At 35.8% G+C, this 14,498-nt stretch overlaps 1 protein-coding gene across 16 annotated transcripts in view; it reads right to left on the bottom strand.

Annotated features, from left to right (window-relative positions):
• CREM (cAMP responsive element modulator) overlaps window positions 1-14,498 on the bottom strand; it is a 72,505-nt gene that overhangs the window by 39,580 nt on the left and 18,427 nt on the right. For 13 of the 16 annotated variants that reach the window (XM_042945352.1, XM_042945358.1, XM_042945355.1 and 10 more), the window contains one exon: window positions 12,948-13,071. In XM_042945352.1, coding sequence (XP_042801286.1) covers window positions 12,948-13,071 — 124 coding nt within the window. Of the gene's footprint in view, window positions 1-1,063; window positions 1,294-12,947; window positions 13,072-14,498 lie in introns of those variants that run through there. The other 3 variants (XM_042945350.1, XM_042945365.1, XM_042945364.1) reach the window with 2 other exon arrangements.

Here is a 14,498-nt window from a genome sequence, read left to right as displayed (position 1 = left end):
GCTCCCTACATTTACATCTTAGTATTATCATTCTATTATACTGATCACATGGGCCACAAGTGCAATATACAGCATCCTTGAAGTGGTGTATTGTACACAGGTGGCATAGAACGAACACTGGCAATGATTCAAGAACATGCATGGAAGTTCTAAAGCCAAAAGTGGGTAAATAAAGAAGCATCTTTTTGTTTTGTGTCAGGTGGTAGATTCAGTTTTAGGTAGGCTAGGTTGAAAGCAATGGTAGGGCAACGAAGTGAAAATGCTAATAAGAAGGAGAATTGTGTGACTGATGCCTTAGAGCCAAAAAAACAAAGATCTGAGCAACACTAAGAAAGAGCAATCTATTAAAAGTATTATAATTACTTTATTCATAATGTGCAAACAGAATTCTAAAGAAGCTCTGGAAAAAGAAGAGAATTAAGTCTTTCCTAAAAAGACATTGGTAAAGGGACATAAACTTTAGTTCATCTGAACTAAAATATGCATACTGTAGGTAGAAATAGAGAAATATTTCTTATAAATGTCAACTACTCATTCCAAGGCTAAATACACACAAAAAATCTCACAGAAACAAGTCATACTTATGAATTAACTCATTCTTTTATTCTCTTGACAAATACTTATTGGGAGCCTGCCATGTGGACCAGTCTAGACAGTGGAGATAGTGAAAAAGTTTCTGCTCTCCCAGATCAGGAGACAGAAAACAGATGAAGAGACAAATGTATCATTTTGGGTGGTGTTAAATTCTTCAAAGAAAAATGAAGCAGAGTAAGAGATCAGAGAGTGACAGGCAGGGGTAGTGTGGAAGGAGGCTAATCAAAATATACCTGTTGTGGAAAGCTTCTCAGAGGAGGGAACAGTTGCTTTTATAAAAAGCTTAAATGAAGAGAGGGAGAAGGCCATAGGAAGATCTATGAGTATATTCATCACATTCCAACAGTCATGTAGACAGCTCCTCAAAAAACAAAAAAATAAAATGGGTATATTTTATATTTCATATTTATATCTCTTTTTATGAGGCTCAAAAAGTGTGTAGAATGAACTCATAGTAGACATAATTTACCTTTTCTTCCAGATCCCCTGAATAATCCTCTTCTATTGGGTGCCTGAAACATAGATTATGCTGATGCCACCACATCCACCACCAACCCCACTAGACAGTAGTTGATCTGAAGTTAAACTGATGCAACCGACAGCCTTACTTGGCTTTGCAATAATAATTTTAAAATCCTTATAATGACACTCGTAACTGGGAAAACCTCACAATGTTGTAACACAGCACTTGATTAGCACCTAGTGGACTACCTCCAATCCGTAGCCAGGTTCCCTTATGATGGGGTTTATGATGTCACAGTACAGCTGCAAATGTCACAGAGCTATTGGGCCTGCATTCAAGACAGTTAATAAAGGGTGGGAAAAAATGTGAATTCACATCATAGCAGATCTCACTGTCACTTCTGCTCCTGAGAAATCAAATCTACACATTACCTATTTTAAGGACTACAATTAAAATCTACTAATACTCTAAGCAAGAAGATGGGAAACTATCTTGATTTCTGTGTATTAAAACAAGATTCTTAAAAGAGTCTGTTTCTTCTATGAGAAAAAAAGTGTTTACAGAATATTTCACATATTTTAAGGTTGAATCAGGGAGATAATATTATAAAAGTGAACACCTGAATAAGATGCAAAATATTTCATTTTATTTTTTTAAAAGTTATTCTTGGGGCACTTGGGTGGCTCAGCTGGTTGAGAGTCCAACTTCGGCTCAGGTCATGATCTCACAACTCATGAGTTCAAGTCCCGTGACAGGCTCTGTGCTGACAGCTCAGAGCCTGGAGCCTGCTTCAGATTCTGTGTCTCCCTCTCTCTCTCTCTGCTCCTCCCCCACTCACTCTGTGTGTGTGTGTGTGTGTGTGTGTGTGTGTGTGTGTGTGTGTCTCAAAAATAAATAAAAACATTAAAAAAATGAAAAGTTGTTCTTAATTGTACTAAATGAAGAAAACACAAAATGGAAAATATAGACTTCGTCTCATTTTTAGCGTCCTTCTTTCCTACAGAGTTTCTTTTCTTTTCTATTTTTAAGTGTGGCTAACAGACTGCAAAATTCAACACAGTTAAATTTTACTTAATTTTACCTTGGGAATTTCAAATATTTACTGATAACACACTTATTAGCACATAAGACTCAGATTTTTATATCTACTATGTTAAAATTCTAAAGAGAACTCCATGGGAATGCTGTTGTGTCACATGCTTTTATTGTGTAGGGGGCATAAACAGATACTATATGAAATCTATAACCTGAATACTATAAGAAGGGGGAAGTGGGTCACAGTTTCTGGTACTGTAAATATAAATGGCTGAATATTAAGTCTCTTTAAAAAAATTCTCCTCTTGGGGCTCCTGGATGGCCTAGTCAGTTAAGCATCTGACTCTTTGGTTTTGGCTCAGGTCATAATCTCATGGGTTTGTGGGATCAAGCCCTACATTGGGCTCTGCACTGACAGCACAGAGCCAGCTTGGGATTCTCTCTCTCCCTCTCTCTGCATCTCGCTCGTGCTCTTCTCAAAACAAATAAAAAATGAAATAAAATAAAAATAAAAACTAAAATTTTTTTAAATTCTCCTCTTGAAAGCAAAGCAAATATTGGAATCAAGTCATTCTCAATTATACAGAGTCTATTTTGATTATACATACATCAAATGGAGGATCATTTGAGCACAAATTAAAATTAGGGGTTCTTCAGCCTTTGAAAAACAATGTTCTAGCTGATTTGTTTCTCCTACCTGATCCTTATAGTATCTTGAACTTCCTATTTGTAACAGTTGGAACATCATTTTTTATGCTAACCAATATGAGATGTGCTTCATTAATCATACTATATTTTAAAAGCACTATGAAAATGAGTATTATCTTAAAGAAGTCATAATTCTTTTAACTTGAGAACTTTTAAAAATCAATTTTATATTTGGTTTCAGTAAGACTGAAACTAAAACTGATCATAATTACATATTTGCCAGATGCAAATAAGCACACCTAATGAAGCTGCAGTGAAATACTGAGCCCAAAATGGCATTTACCGAGCAGATATAAGAATCATAAATATTGAAACTACTCTTAACAATAATACAGATCATTTCTAATAATGAATAAAAAATGTATATGCCAAAAGCCAGAAACCACAGAACAAATGTTGAAAACCACTTATTAGCCAAACTTCAGGTTAATCTTTATTTCTGAGCAAAAAACTCTTTGTAAGAATGTCTATAAAGCAAATTGCAATTCACTTGAATTATTTTATTTTGTTTCTTCAAGCAATAACTTGGTGTAAGTTCCTAAAGAGTACTGAACTGGCAAAAAAACAAAAACAAAAGCAAATACAAAACCCCGTAAAAAAAGTAGTAACAGGGGCACCTAGCTGGCTCGGTTGGAAGAATGTGTGATTCCTGCTGTAAGTTCGAGGTTCACATTAGGTGTAGAGATTACTTCAAAAATAAACTTCTTTAAAAAATAGTAATAATAAACAAAATGTGGTATATACACACACACACACACACACACACACACACACACACACACACACACACACAAAGGAATATTATTCAGTCTTTAAATGGAAAAAAATCCTATCACATACTATGACACGGATGAACCTGGAGGACATAATGCTATGTGAAATAAGCCATTCACAAAAACACAAATACTGATCCATCCACTTACATGAAGTATCTAAAAGTAGTTAAATTCATAAAAACAGAAGGTAGAGTGGTGGTTACCAGGGGTGAAAGCAGAGGTAAAAGAAAGTTTGTATTTAATGGGTACAGACCTTTGGATTTACAAGATGAAAATATTCTGGAGATCTGTTTCACAACAATGTGAATATTCTTAACACCACTAAACTGTACACTTAAACTTGTTAAGACTGCAGATTCATGTATTTTTTTACCAAACACAAAAAATAATAAATAACTATGGCCCCATATTTGGTGGATATAGTAACTAACTAGCTTCTTGGCAGGAAAGCATTCAATAAATTGATTGTACCAAAGGCAATGGGACTGATTTCTTCATCATCTTATAAAATATAATTCTAAAACTCTGGGTGCTCTTGGCCCAGAGTTATGGTTCAACACTTAAAATGGGTACTGGCGCTAGATATAACATGGAAATAATTAATAATACATCAAAATGGATAAAATTTAAATTTTCTATGCTCTTCACACACCCCAGATGAAAAGCTGAGTTGGAATCTAAATATGTAACTATCCTGGGGTGTCTGGGTGGCTCAGTCATTTAAGAGTCTGATTCTTGGTTTCAGCTCAGGTCATGGTCTCACGGTTCCTGAGATCAAGTGCCACATCGGGCTCTGTGCTGAAAGCGTGGAACCTGCATGGGATTCTCTCTGCCTCTCCCTCCCTGATCACATGCTCTCTCTCTCTCTCTCAAAATGAATAAACTTAAAAAAATGGAACTATCTTAATCTGCCACTAAACAATGAAGGGATAACAGTATACAGTCTATATGTAATAGATAATGCATAGTACTGCATGTGTGTGTGTGTATGTAGACACACATATAGTTTTATACAGCAACTATATGTAACATGTATTTATTATATTCCATTATTATGGAATTTCCAAGGTACTGTCTGGTTCAACACAGAGTACCGTATGTATTACAAGTAGACTGCTTAATGAAATCTAAAACCAGATTGCCTGGGTTCTAATTTTGGCTCTGCCTCTAACTAGCTGTGTGAACTATGAAAAGTTATTCAGTCTCTCTATAACTTATTTTCCACAAGTGCTAAGAATGAAAGAAGTACCTTTCTACAGAGTTGTTATGAGGACAGAGCCCAAGTGCCTGGCATATACTGAGCATGCAGTAAATACTCACTTTTGTTATTTTTATTATTGTTGCATTTCATTTAAATAATTTAGTCACGAATTTAGAGGTTAATTAATTTACATGTATTAATCCTCTGATTTGCAAAGGTTAAAATACTCTTTAAGTCTTCCTTGAAAATTCAGGTGGGAAGTTAACAAAATTCAAAATCCAAATCAGTGACAGAATATGACTAGACCAAATTGCATCCTTAAGTTTTTTCAGTTTCAGTCCAAAGGTCAGAGTACATACACAGGCAAGTCAAAGAATTTTGCTCCTAAAAAAAGCATTATAATGAAACTTGGTCTTAACATGAACTCTAAAGTCTAGTAATAAATCATAATTTAGGTTTTTAGAGCCAAATGGCATACAGAAATTCTTGCAATGTTTTAAAATCCCTAAAAGAAATCCAAAGTATAAAAATTTAGGAGCATAGGGCGCCTGGGTGGCTCAGTCAGTCAAGCGTCCGACTTCAGCTCAGGTCATGATCTCATGATTTGTGGGTTCAAGCCCCGCGTCAGGCTCTGTGGTGACAGCTCAGAGCCTGGACCCTGCTTTGGATTCTGTGTCTCCCTCTCTCTCTGCTCCTCCCCCACTCAAGCTCTATCTCTCTCTCTCAAAAATAAACATTTAAAAAAAATTTTTTTTTAATTTAGGAGCATAAAACATACCAATTAAAGAAAGTTCATGGCATCATAGCAGAATGTTGCTTATAAAACAACTATAAATTATCTTTCCTTTTCTATACCCTCTGGAGGCCTATTTGAGCATAGTCAGTAGATTTATATTACTTTTGAATGAATTTCTAATACAATGTATTTTTAAACCAGTATAAGCCACTTCGTCTTAAAGCCTAATGGCAACCACTGGCCTAACTGCTACCACTCTAACCATCTGAGGCAGGTTGGTGTAATGATAAAAGCAAACAGGTGCCAAGCACTGTACTTGCACTTCACACACCGCATCTCCTTTACCTTAATCTATGAAATTAGTATTTTTATGTTTTTAAGAAATGAAGATCAAAGAATTCAGTGTTAAGTATTAACTTAAAACTATATATAAACATTAAGAAACTAATTTTGTGTCTTTAGTGTTACAAAATAGTACGAAAAATACTTCACTACTTTTAAGTAAACAGCTACATTTAATTCAAACTGTGCATATATGTATTCATGAGAGTTCTTTTTCCTTACACCAAGTGCAAAGTAGTAAATAAGTCCTTAAAAAAGGTAAAACTAGAAAGTTCTAAGGACCTGGGAGACCAACTTACACTAGCAATACCTATCAGTGTATTAACATATCTGATTATCAAATATATACCCATTATCTTTTTTTTTTTTTTAAAAAAGGTATTATCTGCCAAAGTAGAGGTCTACTGCTGTATAGAACATACCTATTTAAAGGTAAGTTTTTTTTCCTGAACTATTTCTGTTTGCTTCATCTTCATTTGATATTGTGTCTACTTAACACATTCACTACCATAAGCAGGCTTTTCTCTCCAATGCCATTTTGGAGAACCATGAGAGACTTAGCTGTCAGGCTTATAAAACTCACATTTCTGAAGAGCACTATTAAGCTGCCATCACAATTAAACAATGAAGTGAAAATTTCCAAAAGCCTCTGTGTTTTGTAGTTCTTTTAACAAATCTAATTCCTTTAACAGTTTGGAGTTTACAAAGGTCATAGCAATGTTAAAAATTAAAATCAGACAAACTAAATAACCTCTGAATCTTATTCAAAGAAGAAACCACAAAAATTAACATTCCCTTTTTTCAAATTTCAATGTCTACTTTTTGTTGTTTTTTCCATTATTGTCATAAAGTTAGAATAAAATTTGCCATTAACCATCTTAAGTTTATAATGCAGCAGTAAGTTATATTGACACTGTTGTGAAACATTCATTCAGAACATTTTCATCTGGCAAATCTGAAAGTCTGTACCTCTTAAACGTCAGCTTACCTATAAACCATTCCCTGAGCCTACTCTTTTACTAGAAAACAATCACAGAGAAAAGGGTAAAAAGAGTAACAATGTTTACACTCGGTTCTTTTTCCATTACTGCTAGTGACAAACCACATGTTTTACTAAAGCTGAGAACTTGGAACATGAAACAAAAGGTATCCAAACCTCATAGAAAATCATTACAAATGAGGGAAAATCTTTAACAATCTCTCCAGCACTAAAACTAATTTGTATGTATTTCTTTCTGATTATAATAAGTATAAAAACTAAATCTTTTTCTGCAATTTGCCTCTGATTGCTTTAAACCTGCTTAAAGCACCTTTGAAACATTAAATTTTATTCAAAGTTTTATCACTAAGATGCAAATGTAGAGTGCATCCTACAACTAAAAACTAACGTTTATAGAAATGTACTTAGCTATTATATACAAAATTACAAAATATGAGTACAGATATAGAAATATAACGTTCTTGTTCAAACTGAACAAGTTCACAAATTACTCTCACTTATGTCCCTCAAACCTTGAATTACCTTCATGAATGAGTTATATTTCAAAACTGTATTTTCTTGAATTAGTTGACTAAAGAATATCATACAATGCAGATTTCACATTTACTGAAAAAAATTCAGTTTTACTTTTTCCTCCAACTTTTGTTCATTTTTGAGATCATTCTAAGTGAATAAAACATTACATAAACAATTAAATTAAGGCAATGAAAAAGAGCCAGAAGAAGGAATACATAAAAATAAGGAGCAACAGAAAATTAATACTGAAATGAAAATTTTTACCTCAAAATCTTGAGAGGAATATTTTTCTCCTTCAGGAAGAATCCCTCAAGTAACGGAATTAGTAAGTTGAAGTCAGAAAACCAAGATTCAACTAAACACTAAGCTTAAACTAGATTTAGTTAGCTAACAATAAATATACTAAATAAACTAAACACAATGCAGCCGATCATTAGCATACAAATAGGAAGCTGCTGACCCATTATCAAGAGCAAATGTTGCTTTTATTTTGTTTCATTTTGTGATAGCCAAACACATCCTTCCTGGTCCTACTTAGGACCAAGAAGGTGGGTTTTTGGCACAGCTAGCCAAAGCAATGAGAAATGTCATCGTAATTGTCCACCAGATTGAAACAGAAAACATAAAACTCATACACTGAAATGTGTCTTTTGTTAAATCATTCCTGCTTCAACCCCTTGCTGCATGCCAGGCCTGCTTTCTTCTTCTTTTTAAAAAAAAAAAAAATTTTTTTTTTTAATGTTTATCTTTTGAGAGAGAGACAGAGCACGAGCAGGGGATGGGCCGAGAGAGAGGGAAACACAGAATTTGAAGCAGGCTCCAGGCTCTGACCTGTCAGCGCTCACGAACTGCAAGATCATGACCTGAGCCAAAGTGGACGCCTAACTGCTAACTGACTGAGCCACCCAGACGCCCCTGGGCCTGCTTTATTCTGAGGTGCTTCTTTAAATACTGTTTGCATTTAGAACAGACAGGATAAGAAAGGAGATCAGCAGAGCATATGATCCTTGAACAGTCCCCAGTGGTTTTCTCTGCTGCCTATAGTCTCCTTGTTTCCAAAAATACACAGGTCCAAAGGAAAGATTAAATTTTATATTGGAACAAATTCTCTTGAGGCAATATAATGACCCTGATTATCTCCAGAGCTTCGAGCTCCATGACTCCTGTGATTCTGCTCCTTTCATCTTTGCTGAAAGCTTGAGAACTGGTCATTTATAAAGAAGAGGTATTTCAGAGAAGAGGTGCCAAACTCAGGCCCACAGACTTCATCAGCCGCTCTAAGGAATGAGGCTCCAGAAAGCTAGTTTTAAAGCTCATCCTTTCCAGTGGCTCCATGTGGATTATTACCTCACCTACCCACATCTTCATGGTGGCACTAACAATCCCCAAGAGGCTTACAACAAGTGAAGTTCAGGGTGTCCTCCATCTTGCTTTCAGAGTAGAGTACACATTTGTGAGATAAATGGGAAATGTGAATAAGAAGTACATATTATGTCAAGGAATTATGCTTGATTTTATTAGGTATGACTGTGACATTTGTCACAGTAAAAAAAGTCCATAATCTTTTATAAGTTGTATACTCAGAAGTAGGAGTAAAATGAAATGATGTCTGCAATTTGCAGAGTTGCTTAAAATACTTCAACAAAAAAAGAAGATAGATGAGACTATAAAATCTTAGTAACTGTTTATATATCCATACATATAAATTTATAGTAGCATTGTTCTAGTCTTGTATATGTTTGAAAGCTTACATTATAAAAGTTTAACTTCCCATTATCCATTTAAAGATTATATTATTTCCAGAGGATGTGTGACTATTTTAAAACTAATTGTATATACAGTAATATATACATACGTATATACTTATGCACACACACGCGCGTGCACACACACATATACATATATATGTGTGTATATATATATGTGTGTATACACACATATATATATACACACATATATAGTAATTTTGCTTTTCACCATTTTGGCTTTTGGACAGGGTTTTTTCCTGGTTTGGTTATCTAAAATAAACTCTCCAGGGATGCCTGGGTGGCCCAGCTGGGTTAGGTGTCCGACTCCAGCTCAGGTCATGATCTCACGGTACGTGAGTTCAAGCCAAGTAGGGGTCTGAGCTGACAGTGCAGAGCCTGTCTCAGATCCTCTCTTCCTCTGCCCCTCCCCTGCACGTGTGTGCTCTCTCTTGCGCTCTCTCTCTCTCTAAATAAAAACTTTAAAAATAATAATAAAGTAAAATAAAATAAACTCTCCAATTTATTACCAAGAGTTTTTCCAAGGGGAGAGGGGAATGGAATCTAGTCTTACATGGCAACACATACACTTAACAAAGAAGAAAGCAGCTTCAATTAAAAATAAATCAACATGAAAAATAACTCAGGCAAGAAGAAAGCCAACTCGCAATTTAACCTCCAGGATTTGCCACCCCAGGGTCTGTTTATGGAAACTCCTGCTTTCCAGCTCTTTGACATTATCACCACTGTGACTTCTATATACTTTTGAAGATACACAGAAGGAAAAGACTCCACATATCTGGGAAGTTATAAAACAGAAAAACTGGAAACTTAAAACTCTAGCCTCCCTTTGTACACACAGAGGCCTGAGGGCACAGAGCAAGCTCAAGCTGTCAGATCTTCATGAATGTGATGGTTTTTGGAGTACCCTTGATTTGGTTTTTGGAGTACCCTTGATTAGCAGAAGCTTTGGAAAAGCCAGGGTACTCAAAACTACTACTAACAAATGATCAGATGCAAAGGATCAAACTGATCAAATCTTTTGGTCTTTTTGTTCCTATACTAATGATAATTTGACCATGTAAAAATGAAATTAAATGTTACAAATTCCTCTCTATACAAAATAGTCCTCTAATCTGAAAAAAAATGAAACAGGTGGCAAGTATACATTGACATCAGGAATTATTCAGAAGAGTAGTCACTTTTAGTATGCATTATAGGTTTAAAAAAGAGTTCAACCTGATTTCCTAATACTTATATAGTATTGCATAATAATGAATACCTCATAAATGAACAGCTTCAGGCATCACAAGAATATAAATTGGTAATCATGTTTAGAAAATTTTGACTACTAAGAACTGTGTCTTAATTCTTCAAAAAATCATGATCCATGCATGGCACAGAGAATAACTCTTAGTTAACCAAAATAATCAATGATTCGACACAAGGGTTATCTTAATCTCTCAACATGCTTAATGTGTGTAAGATAAAAACCATAGTTTATTTTTTGATCCAATCTTTAAGACACATAGAAAATAAAATACTAGAGCAAGTTCATGTACTTGCTATTCAGATTTAATAAATACCAACATTTGATTAGTTGAGACAGTTAAAAAAGCAAGCATTATAAATGTAAGTCACAGGCTTTTCCTAGGTCTGATTCAGCCTTCTCACACGTCTCTCTCTTTCCATTTTCCTCAAAACACTCAACTTTCCCATACCCCTGTTCTTTCTCATACCCCTGTTCTCATTCCTTTGTCTCACAGATCCATCTTTCTCTATAATTACACAGAAAAATTTCTTGAAGAATCTATACTCCCAATTTCTACCTCCTCTACCTCTTATTCATTTTCTAATCTACTAAAATCTAGTTTCTGTTCGCTGGACTCTTATTTAATTCTAAGACCTCATAAATTCAAGGTTATTTTTCAGACTTCACATTACTTGAACTCTTTACCAACTTCTGAACTGACGCTCACAGAGCTGGGTGTCACCCCGGCTGAAGGTCCTCAGAATTGCAAATTATCAGTTTTAGACAATGGAGAGCTATTGTTTTGACTGTGCAGGCCCACAAGAGGGAGGGGGAGGCTCTGTGAGGGTAAGTGAGCCAGTACCTAAGAGGAGGGTGGTGGAGGCGAAAGGAAGATTTGCTTTCAAATACTGCTTCAGCAAAGGGCAGAATTACAGATCAGGAATCATAGTGATAAAAGCTCTAGAGGATCACAAATTTATAAAAAATATTTGCGTACTGTATTCTATTTATACGGATCATAAGACTAAAAGATATATACCAAAATGTTAACAATGATTAAATTTCTGGATGTCAAGATTATGGACAGTTTTTATTTTCTTCTTTATAATAATACATATTTTGTTAATTCTCTACAATGAACATGCATTTTGTTAATAAGAAAAAGGCTGCCCCCCCCTTTTAAATAGCAAAAGGTCTGCATGCCTGTGTCAGGGTAACAAAGAGGGGGTGTTGCCAGGGAGATGCAGTTCCACAGAACACTTGTGAGAAAACCCCCAGGGGGTGAGTGGGTGTTAGAAGTTTGAAGGAGGAAGGAAAAGCAGGCTGGGTGCTTGGGGTCCTGTCCTGGGGATGAAGGACCTCACAAGAACCAGTCTGGCCTGAAACAACCCAGGAAGTACCTGGTGTTCCCCCTGGACCTCCAGTCAGCCATCTGGGTCCTTTCTACCCTCCCTTCAAGATCCTATGAAAATCTCACCACTCCACCATATCCCATAATACCATGATTCCACATAAATGGTGTCCTCTCTACCCGTTGGTTGACTTCCAATCCAACCTCCACATAGTCCACACAGCTACTAGTGTTCTAAACATAGTGAACATGGAAAATATTTCAAGAATATTTAGAATCCAGGATACTCTACACTCTCAAATGTACATGACCTCTGCATACCTTTACCAACTCAGCATCCTAGCCCTGAGGCTGGGCTCCAATTAGCTTCTACACCTGTAGTTCCCTGACACCATGTACTCTCTGGCTTTGTGCCTCTGCACACACTCTTTCCTGGCCTACCATATGCTTCCCTATCCTTGTCCGCATGGCAGACTCCTACATCAAACCCTTTACATCTAGCTCAAAAGTAAGAATCCTCCGCAAAGTACTCCCAGTTAGCAGCTGCTCCCTCTCCTCTGTCAGCCTTACATAAAGTTTTATGGCACTTCTTACACTATTGGAATTATCATTCAGACACCTGTCTTCCCCACTAAACCATGAGATATTTAAGGCCAGAAACTACACCTCCCCATGCATCTAGCAAAATACCTACACATTGTAGGTACTCAATAAATATTTGATGAGCTAAATAAACAAATGTGTTTGTTTTTACTACATATTTTTATACATATCTCAGAAATAAATTTTAGGAGCTGAAAACCAGGCACTAACTCATACTGGTAGTCTCTAAATGAGACCAATTCAAAGATCTAGCTAAAAAGAAAGTAAAGATCAAAGCAAATATATACCAGGCAAATGGGAAGATTTCTGCAGTATTTCTACCCGAGAATATAAGACTATACCAACTTGGAATTACCAAACTTCTCAAACAGTAACTTGAGGATTACATGTCGTAGACAGGTTTTTGTTTTTCCTTTTGCATAAGTGGTGGTGGTGGAGGGAGCACAGCAAAGTGTCTGTTACAAGGCAAAAGTAATTAAAATACGTATCTTCTCTTTGAAATCAAATCAGCAAGAATGGCTGATAACCAGGGAACAGAGGAAACTTAAGGTCAACTTCAAGAAAATAGAATTTCCATATAGTTTAACTTTCATCAGTGCCTGCCTACTGCCTACATTAAATTTACCTGAGCTAAGGTAGGGATTGAATTTTGACCAGTCTGGGTCTGCATATCAGCAGATTCTCTCTCTGCCACAGAATCTGTTACACTTCCATCCTGCTGAGATTCAATTGTTTCCATGGTCATTTGTCTGAAAAGACAATAAAAAGGAAGAAGTATTAAGGCCCTTTCTGAAAGATTTCTCTGCTTTTACCTGGCCTTCTGATATTCATTTCTGTCATCCAACTGTTCTGCCTTACTTTTTAAGAAATAGGTTCAGTGGCAGTCTTAACTCTCCAAACTAACTCTGCTCACCGCACACAAACATTACCAAGGGAGCCCTGCAAAATGTTTTATGGGAATTCATTTATTAAAAAAATTTTTTTAACCTTATAAGAATGTCTCCTTGATAATTATTTTAAGCCCTCTAGTATAAATGAGTGAAAAAAGTAGGTTTTACAGTGAGTATAAATCTTACAGTGAGTATAAATATTCTAGGACTCTCAAGGCCTAATATACCTGCTTGATAATATATACTATCAAAGAATTTCCCCATTGTCTAAATTAAATGCATTATAATATAAAGATGTGTCTAGCTTTGCCAGCACTAAGTTTCTGATAAGCCCCTCAAACTGAATCACACAGGGTTGACCACATATTCTGCAACTCCCCAGTTCCTTAAAAAAGAGAATCTAATTTTTTCAGGAAAAACTTTTGACATAATTTTGTCTGTGATTTCAATTTAAGTTAATGATTTCTATATTTCTATATTTTATCCTGCTAGAAGAAATTACAAACAGAATAAATTAAACAAAATCAAATTTTACAAACTTATAGGAACTGTGTTGCCTACTCTTATACATCTTTTCAACTGTCAATGATAAATGTGTTTTTCTCAGTTTGGTAGTCTAAATACATAGCCCATAAGTATGCAAGCCACTTAGAACTTTGAATTAAAATGTACAGACCTTTCTTCCAGAGGTAGTTACAGATCCTACAGATCTTTCATCTATGTCTTGCACTCAATTATCTTCTTTTGTATTTCAATAGTCATTACCTGAATCCAAGCCTTCCATCCTCAAACCTATGAGTTACTCCTCACTACTGAAAAGCATTTTCAGTACTTATAACTGATCATGACAATTTAGAGCAATTATAAAAGATAAAAATCTACAGTCTACTATAAAAAAATGTCTTTCCCTCAACACTCCCCAATTCCCCTTATCTCTCATTATTTTCCAGAATAGTCTAGCTAAGGATAGATCATCACCCTGTATCAACTGACAATTCTTAAGGCTCTGCTTTTGCTTATGTGAACAGTTCCCAAAAAGAATACCTCAGAACATTAGTTCTGCAGGATATGAAAAGGTATTATCATTAAAAGAGGGTAAGGGGTGGGGTGCCTGGGTGGTTCAGTCAGTTAAGCGTTCAACTCTTGATCTCGGCTCAGGTCATGATCTTGTGGTCGTGAGAATGAGCCCAGCATGCCCTGTGTTGACAGCATGGAGCCAGCTTGGGACTTTCTCTCTGCCCTTCCCCATCTTGCTCTTGTGTGCACTCTCTCTCTCTCTCAAAATA

Source organism: Panthera leo, chromosome B4 (genome assembly GCF_018350215.1).
Source record: "Panthera leo isolate Ple1 chromosome B4, P.leo_Ple1_pat1.1, whole genome shotgun sequence".
In the NCBI taxonomy this organism is placed as follows: domain Eukaryota; kingdom Metazoa; phylum Chordata; class Mammalia; order Carnivora; family Felidae; genus Panthera; species Panthera leo.
The sequence above is the reverse complement of the archived record's forward strand: the minus strand, read 5'-3'. Positions and strand labels throughout refer to the sequence as shown.